Raw genomic sequence first — 27,589 nt, 5'->3', positions numbered from 1 at the left:
AGAAACCAGTGACTTCTCAGCGTAACTAACTGCACAATGAGAAACCAGCAGAAGCCTAGCTGTACTGCAAAACCAAAGAGCAAGACTGCCAAGGTTCAAGTGTGCATTGTGCAACCTTCTGGGACCTTGGACAGCTCCTCATCCTCTGGGTTCCTTTTAGCTAGGAAGAGAAAATACCCACAATTCTTCACTCCCTAGCTTGGCATGTGGATTAAGTATGGTCAGATGTAAAGGGGTCGTAGCATTGCTCACTACATGAGTGTTCAATAAATAGTAGTTACACTTACAGACACATTTTTAATTTTATGTCAAGTGAACTAAGATCCATGCATCTTCACTGGAAGACATTTTTTTACAACTAACTCTTATTAAATAAAATAGATGAAATTTGCCAATTATCAAAGAAAGATTGCTGCCAGCTCACTTTTACAATACCATTATTAAAAAACCAAAAGAAACTTGTCATTAGTTTGCCTCAAATTAGAAAAGAGTCACAGATTGTAACTGCCACTAGGGACAGTATCACAAGGATTAGACACCTGTCCTCTTTGAAAGATTTGTTCAGCCTTGGCCTGGGAGGTTTACTCGGAGTCTTCAAACAAAGCCGATTTATTTTCATCTCTGATATAATATATAAGTTTGGTCTAGAACTAACAGTAAGAAATAATAAAATGTTCTATAACATTGAATCAGAAATGTGTGTGTACGTTGTGCATGTGTGTATGTGTGTCTGTGTTTGTATATATGTATGTGTGATGTCTGTGTGTGTATGTTGTGCATATGTGTATGTATGCATGTGTGATTTCTGTGTGTGTGTTGTGTATGCATGTATGTGTGATGTCTGTGTGTATGTTGTACATGTGTGTATGTATGCATGTGTGATTTCTGTGTGTATATGTTGTGCATGTATGTATGTGTGTATGTATGCATGTGTGATGTCTTGTATGTGTGTATGCCTGTGTGTATGCCTGTGTGTGTATGCATGTGTGTGTATACATATGTGTGTGTATGCATGTGTGTGTGTTTATATTCAGGTGAGGACGCACATCTACAGCAAATGCATAGCGGTCAACAGAGGTTAAAGGGCACCTATTGATGTTGATCTTTACTTTCTCCCTTGTTTGACCAGGGCTCACAGCAAATGTGGCAAACACTAACCCTCTATGAGCTTCAGAACCTTCTCCTGTCTCATCCTTACATCCCTCTGGGAGTGAAAGGAAAACAAATCCTCATGCTATGTGCCCAGATTTCATGGATGTTCTAGAGAGTTGATTTCTGGTTCTCATACTTCATGACCAACTATTTTACCCATTGGCCTCTACTAAGTCTTCAGTAAAAAACTTAAGGACAATAAGTCAACAAAAGCTCTTGACACCCCTTAATACCCATACAACTGTAAAACTTTCATTTTACATTGAAGTGAAAGGAAGAGACCAGAGTAAAAGCTTCCCCTGGCTTAGAATAGACCATGGACAAATCCTCCTGCTGGTTTCTTAACAGACCAGGAAATTATTTCCCTTTTGCCTTGGCACAGTCTGCAGAATTTAGCCCAGTTGTTGATCTGCATCCTGATTCTCTCTGACATTACTCTCTGTCCATTTACAAAGTGCAGCGTCCTAGGACAGAGCTGTCAAGGACTTTATCACTGATGAAAGGGCTTGATCTCTTCATCTTCCCGATGACATCACCTCAGGAGTGCAGTAATCTCTGTGTGCCTACTGAGAACTGAAGAACAATGGCAATGGGTTCTTGATCCTATTGCACGTAATGGCTTTGTGGGAGCCCAGGTAGTTTGGATGCTCACCTTAATAGACCTGGATGGAGGTGGGTGGTCCTTGGACCTCCCACAGGGCAGAGAAACCTGCTTGCTCTTTGGGCTGAGGAGGAAGGAAGACTTGATTGGGGGAGGGGGAGGCAATGGGAGGTGGTGGCGGGGAAGAGGCAGAAATCTTTAATAATTAAATAAATTAATAAAAAAAAATAACTCGGAAGGTAAGTATTCTTGTTTCACTGTGTTGAGAGATCATTGACATGATGTCATATATCTTCAGTATTATTAGTGATAGCACTTATGTTCATAGTGCTAACATTTCATAATTAAAACATACCCTTGGGTTGTAACTCTACTTATATGTACTTCTTATAGACAATGTTCATTTAATCGTTTTCTTCAATAATGTTACAATAAAACTAGATGTGAGTGTCGTCTTGTCAATATGGGTTCACGATGGCAGCTGGCAGTTGACATCTCCCTGCTTTTGTTTGTGAGTTACACTTCTAATAGCACCCTTTACCAGGTATGAGAGCTGTGTGCACTTCATATTTACATCTACTTTAAGAACAAATGAAATCTTAAGGCCTTTTCTAGAGCTGCTGCAATTCTTCCCAGTCTCTCATTTTGTAGTTTTAAGGATGATAGCAACATTATCCTAAATGTCTCATGATAAAAGAGTTCTGCTTAGAGCCAACATAACTTGATATTTGTGATTTAAGTGTGTAGCCCCTTTAGGTAGACCTCATAAACAAAATATAATTCTTACGCCATGCTATCGAATATCCAATTACATTACTGTCTCCCATGCAATATGTGGGACTGAGTTTCAGTCCTGACCACTGTTTATCTTTCAGGCCAAAGTGTATACTCGATAAATACGAACATTCTAGTCTTCGTGCAGGGAAGTAGCGGCTTGTTCCTTTGGTTTTATAAAACGCACACAAGAAAATGCTAGTAGATCTGTCAGTGTTGCATCAGTTTCTTTATAATGCAGTGCTTCAAATGGTGCTATGGCAGAGGCACACATCTGGCTTATAAGTCATGCTTCTTCTTAATGCAATTTTGTAGCTGCCTAGAGGACATAACACATATCATCAATAACGTGTTTCCAGCTTAATACACCATGACTTATTAAAGGTGCCGAATACAAATTTAGGTGTACAGAAATGAATGGTGTTGACTATGTAAAATGCATGGAAATTTTACACAGAGAAATTTGAGAATACTTTCCATGCTCTAACCTAATCTTAGTACCGATCAACAGTGCTCTTGTCTCATTATACAAGCAGCTCAAGAGATGGCAACTGGTAACTGGGAACAACAGGAAAACCTGATTTCCATTAAAGCCGATGCCTTGAAATGAAATGAATAAGCTCTCAAAAAATTATGATTATCAGTTTTTCTCCATATTCTTCACATTTTAAAGACAGGATTACATTCTTCTCCAATGTAAATCTGGTACTCTTTCTCTCAACAATTGTCATAGATGAACACACAAACTAAAGGGGGGCATTAGCTGTCAGAGGTCCAGACTATTTTCTGCCATAGATTTTATTATTTTTCCTGTGTTACCCTTTGTTTTCTCTTTTCTCTCACACAAAGCAGTGATGATCTGACTTCCAGAAAATACTTTCCCAGTCTATAGTAACCCCAAAAGAAAGCCCTCAAAGCACAGATAATTAAAAACCGCCATAATGTCACAGTTCTGAACAGGACAATTTAGAAGATACTGGATGCCTGTGACCCTCTGGTAGAGGTAGGTGATGAGGTCATAGTGTAATACTGATGATGACTCATGGGGAAGCTGAGGCTAAGGCCAAGCTCTTAGAGAAAGAAAGAATAGTGTTCATGAGATATGGGACTGGACTGGGACATGAGGACTCCATCCATGATTCAGAAGGAAAATGTTTGGAAATTCTGTTTGAAAGATTTATTCATGATTGAGGAAACCATCCGTGAGAAAATATGACATTATAGTACTTGGACAGTTCAGAAATCAGAATGCTACAACCATGTTTAAAACTGTGTGGGCATGATAAGAAAGCAAAGGAATTCATCTTCAGGCTAACCTAAACTTCCTTAAACTAAGAAAGTTGAAAGGAGCCTAATGCTCATTTCCATTTGTGGTTTTACAACGAAAAAAAAAGTATTTAAAAGAAGTGACTTGACCAAAAACAAAGCTAGCTACCAACAAAGTCAGACTCATTGAGGGGTCTATGGAGTCACTGTGTGAAAAAACACGTGATTTTCACTCATATTTTGAAACCATCTCAAAAGCCAAGCATCATCCGTGAGGTGTAGAAGTAATGAGGGAATCATTTGAAGGAAGCCCATCATTTAGAAAGAAGTAATTGTACTGTTTATTAATTTTGCTTCTTCTGGAAGATGGAAACTGTCATCTACTTCCCATATCTCCGTGCCATGTGGTATTATAGTAGGAATGCAGGCATATGCACTAGTGATACTGAATTATAAGTGGTATTTGGTGAAAACTCACTAAAAGCTTGCCTCAAACTGTAGAATGTCTTTTAAACATACAATGATAAAATATTCTGCATTAGGGAAGATTTCTTATCAACAGAGTCTGTCTGCTTTTGATAGAAATGTCAGGCAAGTATATTATGAGAAGTGATTTAAAAGATCAGAAACCTCCCTTACACCCACAGGTCCATGTGAGCAATAAGGTCACAATCTTTGATCCATACATCCAATGAAGGGTGAGGGACATCAATGGGTGGTCTGCTATCCTTTGTAGGACTGTGCCTCTGAATTTCTCTTTTGTCCCTGGATAGCCTATGGTGACCCAATCCTCACTGCCCTGACGTACTCAGTTTGCTTTCTCCTCTCTACATACTTCACCCCCACTGCTTCAAACACGTTCCTTTTCCTCGAGTCTGATTCCAGCCCACGTCAGTCTTCCCTCCTGCTCATTCCAACCAAGGAGGCGAGGCTGTAGGGTCCCTCGTAGCTAATGTCCTCACTGTCATTCTAGAACAAGCTTCTCCTGTGCCATCAGTAACTGGTTCCAAACTTAAAGGCTTAATCAGGAATATTTAGTTCTTAGCCTGTTTAGGTTCACAATGGTATTTTACCACGCACTCTTTTGCTGTAGGAAATCCTTCAGCCAGTAGTCTTTAAGCTACCTGCCCATTTGGGTGTGGCCTCTTATACTATAAATGCCCATGTAAAGTACATGCTCCTTTTCTCTTCCGGCTGCTGGATTTGGTTGTTGTTCCCTTTTGGATCAGAGGACTGTGATCTATGAGTCTACCCCTAAATAAATCACTCTTTATTATAATCAATTCTGAGCTAGTGTGGTATTTATCAATAATAAAAAATTATCTATTTGAAATGACCAATATGATCAGTACACATTGGCATTCACCACTAAGCAAAGAGAAAGATACTGAACACCATTAAAGACCGGGGTGTTTAAACCAACATCAAAGTAAGAAACTACTCAGAGCCTCTAGGATTTACTTTGTGAAGATAAACAAAGGCCCTATGTCAATCCAAAAGAAGAAAATAAATCCGTATTACAAGAGCATGTTGATGATAAACAAACACTAACAGACCCAGGTAAGAACTCAAAATGATATAGTTATTTTGAAAAAAGTCTAGAGATTACTTAAAAACTAAACACAGAGTTACTGCACTACTTAGGAATTTCCATTATATGTCTTTGCCCAAGAGAAAATGCAATCTGAATTGAATGAAATCTATTCAATGGGAGGTTGTCTTTAGAAAGAAGAATGGAGTTCTGATATGTGCCACAACGTGGTTCAACCATAAAAGTTCAGGCTAGATGAAAGAAACACCACATATTATGTGACTTGATTTAATGTGAAGTGTCAAGAATGGGAAACTCAGAGATGTAAATTAGATGAAAGGATCAGATTAGTTACGCAGGACTCTTGGAAGGGAAGAAAAATGTATAGTGGCTGACTCTGGAGAGTAAGCTGGAGAGAAACCACACTAGTTAAGAGTGCTGACTGCTCTTATGTAAGACGTGGGTTCCAGGATACGGGTTCCACTCCCAGCACCCACATGGCAGCCCAAAACTATCCTTAACTCCAGCTCCAGGGTTTCTTATGACCTCTTATGGCTTCCTGTCAGCACCAAAGATACATGGGACACACAAATATGCATGCAGGTAAAACATTCAAACACATAAAATAATAAATATTATTTAGAAGAAAAATACCTAATAAAGGGAAGGGAATTTCTTTTGAAAATAACAAATATTCTAATCTGATTTTGGTCATGGATGGAAAATGTGAGTATATTGGAAGCCATAAGCTCACATAGTTAAAATGATTGCGATTCATTGTCTGTGATTTAAATTTCAATTGAACTCGTATATTAAAATTTACATGAGAACAAGAGTGTATATAAATGTCCTTTAGTGGAACACATTTTCCAGTTAGCGCTTTAAGTACCAAAAAATAAAAAAAGAAAGAAAAAACTACACACAATTTTTAAAATTTTACTGAAAAAGATGGTCCAATGTTTTTATCAATTAGGTGCCAAAACTAACAGGAGAAGAGAACTTGATATTCTATGCCAACAGCACTCTCTTCCTGTCAGAAACTTAGAAAATCAGCCGAAACTGTTAATTAATATTATTGCAAGGATCTTCTGCATATCAATTATGCCCGAAGTCATTATTTTTGGCAGTCATGCTATAAATCCTGACTCAAGAGAGATAATTTGGTACCATCTGCTCTCAAACTTGAACATTCATCAGAATCACCTGGAGGTTTGACAGAATACAGATTGCTGGACGCCCTCTCTCAGAATCCCTGATGCAGGCAGGATTACACAGCTGACATGGATTCTGCTTGCCCCGGGACGCAACTTCCCAGAACTTCTTATGGTTGTTTATTAATCTACTTAGGTTTCTCATGGTCATATTTATGTCAGTCTTCCCTGGTTGGTTCAAGCACAATTGTTAACAAAAAGTTAAACCTGTCACATGACGCTATGGTACTTAGAATTTCTGTAGGTAAGTAACCGTTGATGGGGGAGGGGACTACTGTAAAAGACAGAGTGAGTAATGTATGGTGTATACCAGCTCTTGTTTGAAAGATTCAGCAAAGTTTAGGCCATTGTAGAAGTAGACCTGGAAGGTCACAAAAAAGTAGGGAATTGGTGAATGAATTAGAACTAGAAGAGATCAATGAAGTCCAGGTTCTTTACTGCAGAGGAGGGCAATGATGTGAAAATCCCTGGGACATCATTGCTTCCTAATTACCACCCAGGTCCTTGAACTACATTCTGTTCTGTGCATCACAGTGACACAGGATGCATGTGCCCTGGCAGGTGTCTGCACTGTGGTTTCCAAAGTCCCAAGAGCTTCACCGTGTGGACAAGATAGCCTTGTTTCCCACAGTTACCTCCTGTAACTTTATTTGAGACAGCTTCATCCTGTCAGTTTCCTCTCAAGTCTGATTGACAACTTTATCAAACAATCTGTACATGGTAGAAGGATGCTCAGCTCTAAACAAGACAATTCTTTATGGAGATGGAAGTTTACTGTGAATTTCTAGCTGAGGATTCATAGCTAGATGCTGTAAGTGGAGGGAAGCGGGAACCAATGAGGGAGTATAGCAGCCAGCTTATTCTTGGTTTCATGTATCACCATGTTTTGCAAGTAAAAAAAGAGGCTAAGCATGTTTGTTGGAATAGTAAGTAGGGGACATCTGAAAGCATATAACTGAGAAATAGCTGGAGGAAATAAATAACAAAGGAGAAAACATAGAAGAGATTTTGGTCTAATAGGTTTAACTATTAACACTGCTATTAAAGAAAAAATATATAATTTGGAAACATGATCACTATATCTCTCTCTCAAATATTTATAATTGAGATTAATAATTGCACAGTAGCTACTTGATAAATGTTTTGCACATGAATTGTGCCAGGCTGTGTGAAGTACTAAAGTTAGGCAATCCATTGTTTAAGTGACTGATTCCCAAAGGGCAGTAGCCCTTTCTTTGTAATATATTCCACAAAATTCATGTTCTAGTCGAAGTAATTGGGGATGCATTTCCTTGGACATAGCACACACAATTATAGGTCATTTTAAAAATAAGTAATTACAGTTGCCGCTATGGAGATACTGCAGGGGTGAACACACAGTGATGAGAAACACTCAGAAGCAGAAAGAACAGACCACACAGTTGCAAGTTCAAAGGCAGGCTTTTCAGAAAAGGTTGAGTTTCCATCATTGTGGTTTGTGATGATGAGGTATATGACTTGAGTAATTCGTTCAACTACATCAGTTGTTCCTGCTGACCACTGGTTTATGAAAACATAATATTGGAGGAGACTAACAACTTTTCCCTTTATTCACTAGAAATAATAATAATAATACTAAGCCATTTCATAAAATGATTCTTGTAATACCAAAAACACAGAAAGGACATCACTGTAGATAAAGGAGAATTAAAAACATGTGCCTACTATTATCTTTATTTTCCAATTCTGGAATAGGTTTTGTCAACAACATGTTCATGAGTTCAGACTTGGTAACTAACATCACACCTGACCTCTGGAAATGGAGAAAATTCACATCCTCAAGATGTTCCACAATCTTAGGCAAAGGCCCCATCAACACTAAGCAATAATTTATGCACACATTTGCTTCATTTTCTTGACTACCTCAAGTAAGCCACAGCTTTTGCTCATCCTGGGAAAATATATCCATAAATTCCCTCTGTGAGCAGTGTCTAATGCCTGGTCCAGTACACAGACCAAGCTTCTGGGAGCCAAATCGCTTCACCTCCTGCTAGATTTTTTCTTTCATGCCAAGAATCTCCAACCCATGCTGTGTAGACATGCTGGGTTCCAGTGCCTGCCAGGGAAACAGACTGAAAGCCCTGACCATTTGTTAATGCAAAGCACTTGTTGAACCTGTTGGCCAGGATTCAGTAAGGTGATGCCATCTCTAACGTCTAGTGTGGACTTTAAATGAGAAAGAAGGTGCCCTGCATCTCCTTACGTTCCTGATGGTTGTAGCTACTGCTCAGTGCTGGACTTGACCTGGTAACCTTTATAACTTGCCGAATATGGTAAGATTTCATATGCTTGCTTTATTCTTCAAGGGTTTAAAGTCTGCATTGGAGCAAGTACAGAAAGATCTCCTTCCTTTAGAAAATTTGCTTCCTGCTGGTCATTATGTGAGCACCAGTAAGGAATAAACATAATGTGTGCTTTTACAAAGCAATAAATTAATTGATGCATTTTAAAGTTTACATAGTATTATCTTTACAATCATTCTGAGTATATAACTAGGTTTATAAAATCATTAAAAGAAATATTACAGGTTGGAAAAGATCACCACAATTTCTATGAACCTGATTCTATACAAATTCTGTTTCTGGATATAACTTTAGGATATTATAAAAACCTCAGGGAAAAATGTCTAAATGAAAATATACTCAGGGAGATCACTTAATTTGAATTTCAATTTCTTTTGTCTGTTCATGAAACCACTTTGCATCTATCATCTAAAACCGGATGGGAGTTAACCTAATCTATGTTTTTTAAAATCCGGGCTTCAGTAGAACTGATTTTTGATTACAGCACGTATCTACTAAGGGAGAAAGTATAAGGGTGAGAACTCATCCGGAACAGTGGTCTCCACCCTCCATGAAATATGTCCATCAAAAGATGGTGGATGCACCAGGATCTCAGCTTTCAGCTCCCAGCAGAAACAGGGAAGCCTGGTGGAGCAGGCCTGTGGCAGCTCAGGTCCCAGTGGAGCTGATTCCATTCCAATTCAGCTGCTCCGTTGCTCTGAGCAACTTCTGAGCACTGAGGTAGTTAAGTCATACATTTTATCTAAAAGACCTATAATTAGGGGGAAATGTTGTCTTGATAATTGTTTCAACTCATCAAGCAAAATTTATGCAGTCTAAGTATGGGCGTCAGCATTTAACTTTCCAAATTCCGGAAAATTAAGGCACATTCGATGCTTCAAACCCAGTTCTGAAAAATGGTACTCCTTGATACATGGAACCAGCATTGGCAAATTGAGGGGTATGACATTATGAATTAATTTCAACTCTAACGACACCGAGTCTGTCAAAACTACTATTAGAACTGTAATGTTTTTCCAGTAAAGGAAATGCAATTATTTTAAATAAAAAGAATTTATAAATGTTAACTATGACTACAAAGCAGGCAGGACCAGGCAAGAAGCAGTTGTGACTATCTGGAAATGCTCAATAGACATTAAATGATAAAAGAACAGAAAAGTTGGACCAAGTAGCCATCCCTATTTGTTTAGGCAGTAGCAGACAGCTGCCAGACAGAAGAGGACTCAGGGAGGGTAGATGCATCAGCAGTCATGCAATCACTTGATTCTATTAAATTGTGTTGAAGATTTTCTTAATACACTGACTCTAGCAAACCCCTGGGCCAGAACTTGTTACAGGTACCATGAGACATTTCCTCTGTAATCAGAGTCATACAACACTAACATTATTAATGTTATATAAATGTGACTTTATTTGGACTGGAGCTAATTTGAACTAATTTCCAGTACAACAGAAATTCCAGACCTTTTGATTTTATGTCCTAAGTGAAATAAATACACACACACATACAGAAATCCAAGATGGGGGAGGGCTGCAGGTCAAGACTGGGTTTCCAGCTTTTGTTTGGCTAAATAAGGACACTAAGAAATCCCAACTTCCATCTTTAAGTAACAAAAGCGAATCATATTTAACAAAAAAGTGTAGAATAGTTATAATCTTAAAACAAAGATGATTCTCTCCCTAAAAAAAGGCACCTAAAAATTTTGTACCATCATTCTCTGCAACATACATTAGCCCCTGACTGTATATTATATTATATATTTTCAATAAAACCATCCCCACATTAAGCAACCAGTGTACAGGACACAATAAATCATTTCACCATATCTGCCTTATATTTTAAAATTAACTTTACATTTTGTTGGATAGAAAGGAAAATAATAAGTTCCAAATGCAAACTGAACAACAAAAACAGTCACAACTTTTCATAATTTACATTTATTTCCTCACTATAAAAATCTTTAATGCAAGATAATATATTTTTATAGATGAAATTTCCTTTGTATGATGCCTCTAATTATTCAGATGGGCAGAAATGTATTGTTAAGCGTTTTTAAACTGACAATAATGAAAAACAGACTGTATCCTTACAAGGGATTTTTCATTACTTCATTATTTTTCTCTCATGGTTATATCTCATTAGGAATATTTTCCGGGTGTTTATGTTGAGAGCACACTATAATTAGCTTCATAAACTGCAGATGTCAGATAAGTCCTTCAGACTTGCAAGGCACATGACGCCAAGGCTGCTCTCAGCACTGGATGGCTACCATCACTGCCTGTCCCTGAATCTACATTCTATGTGACACTTCATCAGGCCTAATGAGTGACAGCAATATCCCATCGCAGGGAGACTCTCCAGTCCCCTTGTCTCTGCAAACGCTTGACTCCATGCCACTTAGCCGAGCTCGCCTCCCAGCACTGCTCTCTCTTCTGGTTGCCGCCCTCCATATCCACCTTGATGATCACACCAGGGACCGGTCATCATTAGGGCCTTTGCAAGTCATCATATAAAGACGTTTTCTGTTTATCCTGAAAGTAGCCTTAGATTCTGTGAGGGGAACGTCCAGTAATAAACTTGAAATGCAGCTTGGACACCTGCAATGCAGTCTGTGCCTGGATGGCTCTTCTCTAACGATGCACAGCCTTGCAGCTTTCTATACCAATGCCACCTCCTCCAAAAGGCCAGTCCTTACAAAGTCCATCCATCCTCTAGGGCTGACTCTGTACTGCCTAATCTGTCTGCCTGATCATCCTCAGAGTGTGCATCACTGTCTGTCCTGATGGTGTTTGTCCGTAGGTCCTAGTCATCCTCAGCGCTGACTGAATGCAAGCTTCATGAGATTAGAGATTTCTGTTTCATTCACCATTCTAACCACAACATTCAACATTACATGTTGACGACATGTAGAAAAACATGTTAAAATAAATAAGTAGTAGTTATGAGAGTTAATATATTACTTACATTAAAATACTATGGTTTTAGTCTATATATTAAGTTCTATTAGTCTACCTCTTTAAATTGTGTAAAAATCATTTTTAAATTCCTATTCATTCATGAATTAAATTATCCTCAAGACTCATAATAATGAACTTAAAACTGGAACATAAAGCAAATGGTAAATTAATGGCCAGGGTAAATGTTCTTAATGAATATCCAATATTGTTAGAAAGTATTGGTTTCATGTCTTCTGTTGATTAAGTTGAAATTGATATAAAATCAAGTGAAATCTCTTGACAATAAAATAAAAATACCTCAAACACAAAACCCAGTAAATGACAAAAAAACCAGATGGAAATGTATTTCCTATATTAATACATGATAACTTCACATACTTATTTGATAATGCTTAAAAGAACATACCTCAGACTACATAACTATTTTAATGACTAAAAATATAGTATAAACCATTTGTTACTTTCTAAATTACAGTTTCCATGACTCAAGGCCCCAAAGCAACTTTTCTGCTTTGAGTATTGGAATGATCTACCTGAACTGACGGGAAAGATTCCACAGTCTAAGAAATATTGGTGCTATTAGCCAGTAAGATTTTTTACAAGAGAATAAAGTAAGCCCATTATAAAATAAAGAAAAGACGTAGTTCAATCCACAGTGATACATTTCCTTCACCTAGACAATATTCAAAGGGGAGATGATCCTTGAGACCTATTACCAATCTATGGAGTGTACCTGGCGTGTTCGCCTATGTATTTCCCTCCATATTAGCTGTGGATTGATGATGATTAATGACCTGCTCAGAGTGACAGTGATTAATTGCATGTGTGTGAAGGAAGGCTCGTCAAGCCCGCAGGACTAGGCTCTGGTTGTAAAAGAGAGAAGACCTAATTAGTACCTGTGGGAATTGAACATCCAGCCTCAGACTCATTATCCCAAGAAAGTAAACCCCTCTTGGCATATCATGACTTGCAAGTATTTCTCCACCTTGAGATGTTTCAGCTCTAGCTGGAACGGATGTCACTGATAAAGTGATGGCCCTTCCTGGGAGGTGGATATCAGGAGCCATAAACTTTCCTGGAAGGTAAGAGGCCCTGCATTTGTTCCACAGGATCAAAGAACATATTCTTTTTTTTTTTCTATTTACCATTTGTTTTTTCTTTTCTTAAAAAAAATAGATTATGGCAGAAGTTTATTCATGGGAAATTCATGTGGGGACCAGAGTATAAGTAGCCTTAAATCTAGTTTGGGAGATAGCCTAGAAATCATGAGAAAGAATGGCATAGAGTAAAATAAAAAGTATTTTTTAGCAAATTAACTTTACAAGTAAGGTGATTTGAGAGCAAAGAAAAGTAATTAGGGAAATTCATATCAGTTCTGACAGGATTCTACATGAGGGTGATAACAAGGAAATGTAGGGACTATTCTGAGAAGAAATAGAATTAACTAGCTCTATAAAAGAATCTTTAGTATAATGGAGGGCATGACCCATAGCTGCCATTTTTTTAATCACCACTGTCTTTTTTAGGGCTTCGCTTGATACCCAACATGCATAGTAAAAATAGTGGAGTACGGAGTGTTGGAAATGACTTCAAAGATAACCTTTGGGTCACACTATCATGATAATAATTACAGTCACCCAGTGGATAGTTTAAGTTTGCCTTTGTTGCCCCCTTTGGATATCAGTGTGGCAATTTTTCAGATAATTAGGAAAAGACCTTCCTCAAGACCCAGTAATACCACTTTTGGGTATATATCAATAGGGTGATCAAAAAGGACATGTGCCCAACTATGTTCATAGCAGCATTTTTTTGTCATAACCAGCACCTAGAAACAACCTAAATGCCCCTCAACCAAAGAAGGGATAAGAAAAATGTGGTACATTTACACAATGGAGTACTACACAGCAGAAAAAATGATGACATTTTGAAATTTGCAGGCAAATGGATAGAGCTAGAAAACATCATTTTGAGAGAGATAACCCAGACCCAGAAAAACAATTATCATATGTACTTACTCATAAGTGGTTTTTAAACATAAAGCAAAGAAAACCAGTCTACAAATCACAATCCCAGAGAACCTAGACAACAATGAGGACCTAAAAGAGACATACATAGCTCTAATCTACATGGGAAGTAAAAAAAGACAAGATCTCCTGAGGAAATTGGGAGCATGGGGACCTTGGGAGAGGGCTGAAGGGGAAGGGAGAGGAAGGGAGGAGAGCAGAGAAAAAATGCAGAGCTCAATAAAAACCAATAAAAAAAAGTTTGGCTGTGTTGAGGATAGGATAAGAAAACATTCAAGTAAGCAAACACCATCAATGATCGAATATGCAGTCTAAGTCACAGGAGAAAGGCCAACCCACGAGAAAAATGTTTCGAAGTTACTAAGAGGATAATATTCCAGCCCTGAGTTGTTCTTAAGTCCCCTTTGCTTGGTAAACTACGTGTAGTTATCACAAACTACCCAATGTGGGCTCTTTGTCAAAGAGATTTATTTATAGTTTGAGAGGTTCAAGTTCCAAGATTGGGTAGTCATATTTGACTCACCTCTGGTAAGGATTGAACTGGCTGGGTTACAATTTGGCCAAAAGCCAGAAGGAAATAGCCAGGTGCAAAGGGGCCTAGCAAACATTTGGAGTGTTCTCGCTTTATAACAGCCTCCTCTTGAGAAAGAAAATCATTTGTGGTATATAGGAAAAATATTCAAGAGGCATCCTATAAATGTTAAAGTTTCAAAAGCTATTTCTAAAGGCGTGTCATTGAAGCACAAAACAGTCAAGAATTCTAAAAATATAATGGATTCATCTGAAGAGTCAATTCTGAACCAAATTGGTATTAATCATTTTAATAATGGAGAGATTTCAGCTTGAAGAGGCTTGAAAAGGCATGCTGTGGATGGAAACGCATACTGAAATTTTATAGAACTCAAAATCTTGACTTTACTCGAAATCATCAGACTTTGCCTTAAAGTGTTCCGCAACTGGGGAAGGGAATAAGTTTTTCTTTTCCTTAAGCTCTTGTTTTGTGAGTTTGGTTTCCTCTTTTCTTCTTGTAGAACGGTTTCTTCTAGTTGAGTTTCCATTAAACCCAATGAACTCTTGTAGTTTGCTTGTCTGCAAGACTTATGGTCTTCAAGTTTTCATTGTCACTACCTTCAGAAGGAGGGTCTCTGACTTTAGACTAAAGGTACGCTCACTCCTCCCCATGTCTTAACCACCCAGTGATACACTGGGAAAGACTCAAGTTACCGTCACATACTGGGGAAGTTTTCTTCAACACAGAAGCCTCATTTTGTTGATGGGAATAACGGCTTTATGTTTATGTAAAGCTTTCCTCCTCTTTGTCTTCTACAAATGAATGTAGCCAATTCTGATTATATTTTTTATCATAAAGCTAGGGTTAAAAAAATGATTCCTGAAATCTCAAATAGCTGTATTTTCTACCTTCTGCTCTAAACTTTCTTTCTGAACACACAATTCAAGCTTCACCTTTCTTGCCACTCTAAATGTGAACATTACTTCTGCAAGGCTGAAACTTAATAGCATAAATAAAGAAAACTGATACAAACACAGCACCTAATGTAAAATAAATATTATGTGTAATATTTAAACTAAAGATATATTATTCATATTATACATGTTATATAATAAAATTAATTCAAAGTAATTTTCTGATCCTATTAGAATGACATTGAATTTGTCAACATGAATAATAGAATTTTAAACTATAAGCCTACTTTGGAAATATAATTCAGTTCTTGTAAATGTAGTCAATACATTAATTACTTCAACAATTCAAGCTTTAATTTGTCTTCAGACACACATAAAAGAAATTTTATTAACTTCTGATAAAATTACCTTAGCCAGCTAGGAATAAACAGCATCTCAGACAATTAACAGCATAATGCTAAGTGTTTATAGGAATTAAATCAGGAGGAAGCATTAGTGCACACAAGAAAGCAAACCATACCAAATGATGTGTGAACGCCTAGTGAGGTAACGATATTTGAATAATTATCCCTCACAGCAGCAGAATCATTTACAGTAGTAGAAAACTGCTAAAAAGGAAAATCAGAAGACAACTGAAGACCCAGACTATTTGGGTGACTAATATAAATGATGCTACTGTCATACGGTATGCATGCATTTCCCCGATGATGTCACTTCATACCCATCAAATACAGCAGCAGGTATAAACCATTCATGAAAACAGGAGATGTCAAAGTTCCATGTACAATAGGGGTATTTTTGCAAGAAAACATGTTGCAAGAAAATATATATATAATATATATATATATATATATATATATATATATTATATATATATATATTACCTCAGCATTCTTAAAACTGGTTTTCTGTCACTGAAGCCATTTCTAATTTCTGCTTTATCACTGCCTATCGTATTCAGTTCTTTGCATCCAGCATGCATTTTATACTTTGGGGAAATGCAAGAGCATTTGTTTCTGAACAAGTGTTTCTGAAAGGTGAGGTCTTTCATCTCAAGTGGGAAAGACAAGTGGCTGTTTTGTTTTACAAAAACATTCTGGGTGTTTCTGTTTAGAGAATTCATCCCCCTAAGTCAGGGGTACTTGATCAATTTTCAGTCCTCTGGCTAATAAAATGTTCTGTTAAGACAAGTCTTTGTTTCTATCAACACATCACCACTGTGCTTAGCACAGGACTCTGACCATAAAGGATGCTCATGGATCTGGATATTTGGCTTCTTAACTTGAATCCAGTGATATCGTTATCCCTCTCTGGCTGCCAGATACCAAACAAACATGAATTATTCTTTTTTTCAAGGTCTCACTATATAGATCAGCCTTGTTTCAAACATGGTATCTTCCTGCCTCAGTCTTCTGAATGCAAAGATGGCAAGTGTGCACCATCATTCACAAAGGAAAAAAAATTAAGACTAAAAAAAAAAAAAAAAACCCCAAATAATGAAGTGTATGTAGGTATGTAGGTATCACAGCACAAAAATAGCTTGGTAACTGTCATTTTGCAAAAACTCATCATTCGGGAAAATCAGTTAATGCTATGCAGGGCTTTCCATACAAACACTAATCAATGAAGCTACTGTAATGAAAACAGGAGGCCATGGGGTGCTAAGCTAGCGGAGCCTGTGAGAGGCTCCGTTATAAGAATTGGTGGAGGGTCTTCAAGAGGTAGGGACCGAACAGCCATTCCAGCGAAATCAGAGCAAGCTCTGCCTATATTTGTGCTCTGCTTCTGACTGTATGATGACAACACCCTTTTAGTAACAACTCAAAGTCGGTACATTGACCAAGGGTGACGGTGCATGCCTGTAATCACAGCACTGTCAAGGGAGAGGCAAAAAGACAGGGAGTTCAAGGTCACCCTCAGCTGCATAGCATATATTACACCAGACTGGGTTATCTGAGACCCTGTCTTTTAAAAAGTAATAGTAACCAAGACTCACTCTCTGGAAATCTTGTCGTTTAAGGAGCTCACTTAACACACTTTAAAATTCAACTGAATCTGTGGTATTACCAATTGCATTGTTTACCCTAGGAAATCAGTGGGGTTATCCCCAGCCTCCTCACTTCCAACAGTATTCTAATACCTGATGGTGTTCTTTGAAAGATGTAGTATGTATGCAGATTGAAGAAAACTAAGAGGAACAATCTGAATTAAAATGGAAGCTATAGAATCTTCAGGGGACACACAGACATAGCAAGGATATATTTTGTGTGCAGAAAAATGGTTTCTGAGTGGGTGCTAATTGGAACAGGCAATTAGCACTTGCTTCATCCATCACTTAGTGGCTTCGTCATGTTGAGCATGTTACTTAGGGTCCTGTACCTCGGTGTTCTCATTCACAAAAATGCAAACAATGTACTCCCCTCTGTGCTACAGATATGAATCTCCTTCTTGCTTATTTAGGGTTTCTGGTGTTTCCTGCTGATTATATCTGTTACCAAAGACATTTTCTTTCCATGGAGCATAACCTGGAAGCTTCTACCTGTTTGTGAATGTCTGCAATTGGTCCTGGCTTTCCTCTTGGTTTGATCATGGGCAGCATCACCTCAGCCACTGTCTCCATCTTGCAATTACCAGCTAAACTAGACTCATGGGTAAAGCAGACTCATGAAGCATCTCCTTCATCTCTATGGAACTCTACAGTCAGTTCCTGCTGCTCCCCTTTCTGACTGAGACCACAGCTTGCTAGAAATCTGGAAGCATTATAAAGCCACTGTTTTTAGAGGTGTGTGTGTGTGTGTGTGTGTGTGTGTGTGTGTGTAAAGCAATTGTCATGCATGCACATAACTACTAGAGCAATAAACAATTTTTAAATTTATGTAAATAAGAATTTCTTTTAGACCAGCTATTTAAAAGTTAATATTATTGGTTGGATAACTGTATAAGGGAATGTAAGAATCTTAACTTACAGGATAGCTATACAAAGGAATATAAGTATCTTAACTTACATTTCCTTAATCCTTATGTTACATGTGGGAATCAGAGTTGATGTGACACACATAAACACTTATGTTTATGTTGCATTATGTTGAGTGTTTACTTTTAAAAATCAACACATTTTTATTAAAGTTGAATAGGATACAATGTTATGCTAGGCAGGTCAAAATGCCCACAGCAGGACATGAGCTTTTTAAATGTTTCATTTATTTGTTTGTTTGTTTGTTTATTTATTGTGTATGGAATATGTTAATATACACATGCTAGGTGCAGAGTAGATTCTTTCCTCCCACCGTATCTGTTCTATCTGTTCTGGACATCAAATTCAGATCACCAGACTCAGCAGCAGGTATCTTTACCCCCTGTGCCATCTCACCAGCCCTGATGTGAGTTTTCACTTTCAACTCAGTGCTCAAGTCGATTAGAAGGACAAGCAGAAGCGAGTCATGCTAAAGCACAGTTCCAAAGAACCACAAAACACGATCGAATTGCTTCTTACTTCTAGGTAGATGCTGTTCCAAGAAACCCTGCTAGAGGGGCCCTCTCCTTGTGGCTTTGAATCTTCCTTAGAGGCACAGGTCTCCTTACTCTCATCAACACATACAAGACTTAGTTTCCCCTGCGGTTTTCTCTTCCACAGTAGAGTACACACTCCTTCAAACAAATCAGGTATCTAGGCACCCATGTGTTACATGCCAGTTAAAAACCTGACAATACCATTTATTTCCAGTATGAGGCAGTACAGTCAAGTCTTTGTTTCTAGACTTCAAAATGCAGCCATATAATGGACAATAGCAATTTCGTTAAACTCGTAATTTTCTGAAAGAGGTTCCACTGAGAACTGGTAGATTGGTAGGCTGCTATACGTTGCTAAATACATGCAAGGTAATATCTCCTCAAAGTACAGACTAGAAGTGTTAGGAGATATGAAAAATAACAAAGATTAATATGGAAAATATTCGTCACTTCTTATGAGAGAAAGGAGCATGAGTTGTGGCTTGACTTCAGTCCCTCAGACTCCTTTCCTACTCTTTTGTACTAGAAAGAGGCAGCTCAGATGCCTAAAGAGAGGATGATGCAGCTATATGATTGACAGAACAGATGAAGATCTCCCTTCATGGGAGTCTAATGTACACACTGGTGAATTACAGTACCATGGCCTCACTTCCAAGATCGTTGAGCCGCCAATGTGAAGACAATTGTTTTTTCCATTTTTCAGACATGTTAGATTCTATGCATGGCTTCTGAATTTAAATTTTTCTTTTAGGATGAAGGTATACATTTTCATTAAATTGCCTGTTTTGCATATTTTCACTCATTTCCACAGCATCTATTTGCAGAACACCTGCCAACATGTGGGAGCCTGGACAGACAATTAAGCTGCGATGATTCTCTCTCTCTCTCTCTCTCTCTCTCTCTCTCTCTCTCTCTCTCTCTCTCTCTCTCCACACGCGCGCGTGCGCGCACACACACACACACACACACACACACACACACACACACCTTGTTTTCTTGTTTCAGGTGGCCTTAAATCAAATCATCTCATCACCGCAGGGTGTTGTGAGGCTCCCAAAGCCAGACCTCTGTGTCAGTCCTATGCGGCCACTGTGATGTGGCTCAGACTCACAGGGTGGTGAGATTGGACAACAGCATCTGCTTTAATCATCTCTTCCTCCTCCTGCCCACATCTGCTTTAATCTCTTCCTCTGCCTGCTTCCCCCTCCCCCTTTCTTCCCATCTCCTCCTCCTCATCCTCCATTCCTCCTCTGCTTCCTTTCCACTCTCCTCCCCCTGGCCATTCTCCCTCTTTGCTGTGCTGTTTTGATTCTCATTATTTATTTCTTTATACTTGTGTTCCTGTGATTACACGTCCATGGGCATATGTACACACACATGTGGAAGCCAGGAGTTGACACCGTTGTTTTCCTCAGGTGCTCTCTACCTTAGTGGTGGAGCTAATCCCTTCAGGTTGACTCAGTAGTCACCCTCCTCCCCCAATGCATTTCATGTCTCCATCTCTTAGGCACGGGGATTACATGAATGCACAGCCATGCCCAGTATTCAGCACATGGGTGCTGAGGATCTGAACTGAGGTCTCCATGGTTAAGTGAGAAGGACTCTACCTACTATATCTCAAGCATGTTTTGGGGGCTTTGAAGACTCATTTCTCACACACTGACCAGGGAAAAATTCCATTTTAAAAAATAGGTCAGAGTTTTTCACAGGTTTGCAAAGTCACAAGATTTAGAGAAATCAAGGTTAAAAATGTGATAGTAATTTTATATTAATAAAAATATAAAAGTAAATTACATTTTATAGCAATAATTCACTATTAAAGTATTTAATTAATGTTTTATTGAATATATTTTAAATATTTAAATTCTCTTAATTTTTTTATTTTTAAAATGAGGCCCTCAACACCCAAGCCTAAGGATCCAAGGACACATACTATGGAAGCCATTCAGAATTAGGTCCTTCAGAAATACTACTCTAAATTTGAACAAATAATTATATGCTTTGCCCTAAATAAATTGCTTACTTATCTAGAAATGAGTTCAGGGAGCTGCAACAAGTCAGCAAGCAAACCCTGACTCCGATGCTATTTCTGTTTGCAGAAGGAAATGAAATGCGCTCTTAAAGAAACGGAGGGTTACCAGGCTTCTCTTCACGGTCTTGTACTACAGACCACCGTTTCACATGAGCGTCATTATTGCTCTTTTTACATCGAAAAAATATTCCAAGTACAGGGAATGGCTTCAGACTCATCAGATATTGCTACTGGCATAGAGAAGCTGCTGACCGACCAATGGAATTTTGTGTTCTGTTTAGTTTAATTTAGGTAGGTTTTTTTATGCTTTTTATTTTTTATTTTTTGAGATATGAAACTAGAAGAAAAAAGACACTTTTGAGCAAATATCTATTCTGTGCACAAAGCTACACTTTTGGCTTCTCAGACCTAAATCAGAGAGTATATACATGAGGGAAAGGGCAGACTGGAAAAATAAGTCTTCCAACCTCTCATTCCCCTGGTGTGTACGGGAAAGGTAAATATGCCTCTGGTGTTTGTGTGGCCTGGACCCCTTTCTAGAGTCCCCATATGTCACAGCACTGATAATGCTAAATGTGGAGGGCGTAAATCTCACAGGACTACACCCTGAGATGAAGTGCGACAGGCAATCAATGGCTACCGAGACAGAAAGATTCAATCTTTTCCAAAGATGAGCCCCTGAACAGGTTCTCCAATCCCATGTAGTAAGCACTATACCTATGTATATATGTTACAATAATAGCTATAGAACAAGTAGTCATGAATTTGAGAAGGGAGGAACGTGAGGAGTTGAGGCAAGGAGAAGGAAGGAGAAAATGATGTAAATAAGGCAATTATACACAAAATTATCAAAAAAGAAAAAGACAATCTGAAAATCCAATTTTTAAAGTTCTCTTCGCAGGTTCTGATAGTGAAACTCTCATAAAACCCTGCTACTGTATGCATTTCTGTGTCCTTGAGATCAGAACGCAATTCACTCACCATGATAGATTGGATACAGACATTGCCGCAACCGTCTCTCGATGTCACAATATGGGAACAGTAGAGCCTCTTGACAGGACCACTACAGGCTTCTGCTCTGCTGTTGGAACAGGCACAGCCCACTTACTTGCTCAGGGCTTGAGCAGACCTGTGAAGAAAATGAAAACGGTGATGTCTCTAGAACATCATCTTATGGACTTCGGTCAGTTTCTTTCACCCAGGGCAAAATGCCACGCTCAAAGACAAATATCTCTGCATACAATTCTTTAGGTGTCTGTTTCATATATTGTCCTATAATCTTGAAACAAAATTTTCTCTGAGCAAAATTTAACTCCATTAATACCGTTATCATTAATAGCTCAGGCTATTTTCTATTATTCTAATAATAAATACTTATTATGTATACAGTATATGTGTTAACATGAATGTGGGTTGTGAATAAATATTAATGACATTCATACAATATACTGATCCTCTTTTCAAGAAATATTTTATACCAAAAGGTCACTAAAGCATAATAGAGTAGATTTTCTGCAGAAGCCACCACAGGAAACATATAGATATAGAAGAGACCCATCAGTTATCAAAACACTTAGTTAAACATTTTTTATGTCCAAGAGTTTTGGAAGGTCAGTTTATTGTCTCTTACATAAGTAAGCTTGAAGCAAAGACGTTTACAGAAAATAGAGGAATTCCACTGGGAAACAACAGATCTTTCTTTCGTGTCTCAACATGTGTTCTCTTCCTGACCTTAATTTGGGCTGCTGAAAGCCAGTGAGAGTCTGCACACCAGCCAACAGAGAGGGGAAAAAATAAAAAGAATATGTGTCCTAAAATTTACAGAAAACATTTATGCTTGAGTTTCATTGATTAGACCTGGTAATTTGGACACCTTTATTCAGAGGAAGATGAAAAAAATAGAGCTGTTTCTCTGGGTATTTTTTTTATATCGAAATATTTACTAATGTGTCTACCTTTAGGGAAGGGTGAAGCAGATTGGGAGGAAAACTAGCAGAATCTGCCCCCACACTCAACACACAATAAGTCTGACTCTGAAGTATTTTATAAATTTGGTACCTTTCACAGAAAATGAACCTTCAATGGTAGAGAGGTGGAATCAGCCTATAGGTTACTAATAACTTTATATGCATGATTTATAGAAATAAACATCACATGTCATCTTGCCTAGATCAGTCAATGGTCAACATATATGTATTGTGTCTGAGTATTCACCAAATTAAAAATAATTACTAAGGATAGTGTGATGGATAATCTTTAATGCCAGCTGACTGGACAATGAAACACTGACCAAATCAGCCAAGCACATGTCTAGATGTGATCCATGAGGGTATCATGTGTGCGCTGTCCTAGTCCATGGATGGATTAATAGCATGAACAGGTAGGTACTTGGGAGACTAAGAGACTGTGAGAGGTGGGGACACAATGGAAGAAGTTGGTCATTTGGGGTTTCTCCGTAAAAGCTATACCTTGCCCTAGTTCCCTCCCACTACTGAATCACTGTACTTGTTTCCTGTCTGCCATGAGATAGGGAGCCTCAGATACATCCACTGGTTACCATTGTAACCTGCCTCATCTGGGGTCCAGATGCAATGGAGCCAGAGAATATGTAATTGCAGTGGGACAACAGTCTTGTACCCTGTAAAGATTATTTCTTGTACTTGCTTAATAAAATGCTGATTGGCCAGTAGCCAGGCAGGAAGTAGAGGTGGAGCAATCAGAACAGGAGAATTCTGGGAAGAGGAAAGGCTCAGTCTGCAGTCGTTACCCAGATGCAGAGGAAGCAAGATGAGAATGTCTCACTGATAAAAGGTACCAAGCCATGTGGCTAACACAGACAAGAATTATGGGTTACTGTAAGATATAAGAGTTAATAAGAAGCCTGAGCTAATAGGCTAACCATTTTATAATTAATGTAGGCTTCTGTGTATTTCTTTGGGACTGAACGACTGCAGGACTGGGTGGGACAGAAACCTCTGTCAATATGTATTAAAATTCAGAAGTGGTAGCTAGCTAAAACAAATCTTTCTACATTTAAGTTTCACTTGGTCACAGCCATTTAAAACTTACAAAAAGAAATACAAGATTAATAAAATATAGTCCATTTAAAGAACTCACATAGATGCATCCAACAAATAGACAAAATTATACATGCAATAAAAATCAGTGATTTCTGTGCTAGTGTACTTGGGTCACCATGGCAGAACAGAGAACTAAACTTAATTCTAATTATTCCAAATCTGACCAGAAACTGACTGGAAGAAAAAAATTTGATCCTCTCATACAATGAGCAGTTATGAAGGTCCACATGCTAAATTGACTGAGTACATTCCAAAAGAAACTGTCAAGTGTATCCCCATTTGGTTAACTGTTAAATCACATAGACAGACATTGCTAAGAACACAGAAACTCCATGTTTTGTCACCCTGACCATTCTCAACCTTTCTTACACACTACTTGACACTGACCAAGGACTCAGTTACTGTGAACAACATGTGTGGAACATTTTCCAATGCAATACATTCTTCTGGATATACTTACTTCTTTCTTTAGAGAGCTGTGTATCTGGATATCATTATTTTAATATACAATCAAATTGCCTTGACTGAATTATACTTTGCATTTTTACCAAGAGTTTCCATTGAAGGATATAATTACAGGAAATAATAAGCAAACACAGGACCTATGAAATGAGCTACTGGGTTTGTTAGAATATTCACCAGCACAAAAATACTGTCTTTATGAACATTCACAGGAAGAAAGCTCTGTCAGATTTCAATACCAGGAAAAATGCTGTTCTCAATTTAAGTATAAATTTGTAACTTTCAGCCAAAATGTACTATAACGAAAAACAACTATCTGTCATTTTATTGTGGTGCAGTACAGCGTATTTTCATGTTGGAGGAAACCTTTCAAAGCATATGAAGTGAAATGACATGGCCGAGTGCCCAGGTGGGCTGGAAACTGTACGTGCAGATACAGTTGCTCCTGTGTGGTAGCTCTTAGCACAAGGTTAAGGAAAACAGCTTGTAAACCTAATGAAATACCCTCTAATTAATATAGATAGTAGACACAAGTAGCTCTTAAACATAATAATGCATCACTGGGATGGTGCTTTAATAAAATGTTTAAACATCTATTATTCATGAATAAGATTTTATATTTCTAATGCAGTTGAAGGGATACTATATTTTGTCAAGCTCACCAAGTTGCAATGACTTTGTGATTTAATAACACAATATACAAAGTAACTTTGGAGATAATAAAGCTATAAAATATTACTTGGATTGAGACTGAAAAAGCATGTAATAAAACCGGACTCTCTGAACACGGCGGACAATGAGGGCTGATGAGAAGTCAAGGACAATCGCACTGGGTTTTGATCCTACTGCATGTACTGGCTTTGTGGGAGCCTAGCCTGTTTGGATGCTCACCTTCCTAGACCTGGATGGAGGGGGGAGGACCTTGGACTTCCCACAGGGCAGGGAACCCTGACAGCTCTTTGGACTGGAGAGAGAGGGGGAGAGGAGTGAGGGGAGGGGGAGGGAAAAGGGAGGCGGGGAGGAGGCAGAAATTTTTAATAAAAAATATAAATAAAATAAAATGAAAACAAAAAATATTACTTGGTAAAATAATCACAGTGTTCAAAAGTTTGGGCCATAAAAACTCATGTACTAATTATAGAAATAAAAATCGCATTAAAAATGTACTACCTGCATTTCATGAACTGCAGTGTTTTGCTCAAAGAAAAAAAGATCTTGGACCTGAAAGAGGATACCAAGTACAATATTCTGATGTCTAACGGATAACCCATTCTGCTCTAAGTGGCATGCTGTATTGGTGGTGATGTAGAACATTCATTCAAATTCTACTCTAACTACTGCAAGAGACAATGGACACAAATGAATAAAATACACCAGTTATATTACATTATATTGGGAAGAATACTTTTATACTGATGATTCAAAGCAGATGTCAGGGAGACAAATTACCATGAGAATATTAAACTCTTGATTTGTATATAATTTAGATATCTTTAAATATCACATGACATCAGTGATCTCCTTCCTTTTCAGTTTACTTACAAACGAACTCTATGGGTCCATATTTTAAATTCTAGACTCTCATGGTGGTTGCTTGCCTGCAAATTCATTACAAATACTGCCATCTACCACAAGTGTTGATTATTCTCAATCACCCAAAAGATTAATTTTCCTCTACTCTCTCTTATCCACAGGCTTTGGAGGATATGTACAAGATCCACAAGTTCTGTGAATCCTTACCTCAATGCTTCATACCCTTTTGAATTAAGCACTATCAAATTTAGCAATTAAAATGTATGCTATGTGTCGTTTCCCAGAGCTGCTGCCGGTTTAGAAAGAAAAGCGACTTGTGTCTTTTGTTAGCTACATTCTTGAGTATCCAGAGCTCTCTGGGTATTGATAAACCTGGAGGCAGGCTTGAGAGTGCACCACGCCACAACGCAGAGAGACCTGACCTAACTTATTGGACATTAAGAAGTTCGCAAGCTATATCAGTTTCACCGAATAAAATTTACTGAGTAATCTTGATCTCACTTCACAGTGCTCTCACTGGTGAGCACGGCTTCTTCTATTCCATTCTTAACCACAGATACTGGCTCAAAGATCACACATTTCATTCACAAGACATGAACCTTACATAACAGCCACAGTAGAGTTAAAGGGGCAGGGTTCAAAGAAGTCTCTCTGAAGACAGGAGAGACAGTTGACCCAGACACAGTGGGTCACTGTGGGTGGCTGAATACGATTTTCAGAAACACAGTGTGAGATCTGTTGGTGTCACAGAGAACTTTGCAACTTCAAGGTAGAGTTGGTTCAGGGCAGCGTGGGCTCAGGGCAAGGAGAAGATAGATGTAGGACCAGGAAGAGACTCTGCCATTCAACGGGGTCATCTCAAGCAGCCGGGAGAAAGAATGCTAAGCAGACGCAAAGGGGACAGTCAAGAGTTCATCTCCTCTCCATTCTGTGATGTATACACAACACGCTGGATGACAGGCCAGGGGTTACTGCTGTGCATTCTTGTTTTAGATGCCCTTCCTTTTATTATCCAGGTGAGGCGGTGATAGCTTTGAGTGATCTGTGTGTTTGAAAAGTTCACAGGCATGGTTTTAAGACACCCATATGCCTATACCATCCCATTTTACTGTAAGTTAATAGACTGTCCTTTCTTACCTGAAGGACAAACTTTCCTTATCATCCATGCCATTCTAGACAGAAAGTGATTTCTTGCTACCACAAACAAGGGGCAGAGCCATTCTGCCTCACAGTTGTGATCAGCATAGATACAACTGCTGCTTCGCAAAAATAATTACTGGAGCAAGGAAGAGCCTGAAGTCCACCATCTCACAAGAAATGAATACTTAGAAGAAGGTGATGGTTGGAAACAGGGCACAGCCTGATCTCCCGAAGTCAGAACAGTTCTCCCAGCCCACGAACTCACAGAGCACCTGCCCAGCCACACAGTCTGTGCTGCCAAAACACATCTCACAGACTATCCATCACCCTAAAGGTACGTCCAGTCATCCTCAGCTGCAGGGTAACAAATTCTGACTACGCAGGAAACCAAAGGAAAAATGAGTCAGTCCTGCAAGTCACTTTGTTCCTATAAGGGCTCTGGAAACAACCCTGCCGTCCAGTTAGAGTTCTTCTCAACAACAGTCCCCCAACAGGCCTTTCTGTTCAGTGACTTTCTAGTAGACATTTCCTTCTATGACTGCACACAC

General features: G+C 38.4%; 1 protein-coding gene across 3 annotated transcripts in view; it reads right to left on the bottom strand.

The window, feature by feature from the left end:
* Positions 1–27,589, bottom strand: part of Oxr1 (oxidation resistance 1) — a 348,145-nt gene that overhangs the window by 254,857 nt on the left and 65,699 nt on the right. For all 3 annotated transcript variants that reach the window (XM_057791396.1, XM_057791394.1, XM_057791398.1), the window contains one exon: positions 21,808–21,955. In XM_057791396.1, the coding sequence (XP_057647379.1) occupies positions 21,808–21,830 (23 nt within the window). In that variant the 5' untranslated portion in view covers positions 21,831–21,955. The remainder of the gene's footprint in view (positions 1–21,807; positions 21,956–27,589) is intronic.

Source organism: Chionomys nivalis, chromosome 17 (genome assembly GCF_950005125.1).
Source record: "Chionomys nivalis chromosome 17, mChiNiv1.1, whole genome shotgun sequence".
NCBI classification, from domain to species: domain Eukaryota; kingdom Metazoa; phylum Chordata; class Mammalia; order Rodentia; family Cricetidae; genus Chionomys; species Chionomys nivalis.
This window is presented reverse-complemented; position numbering and strand designations above follow the sequence as displayed.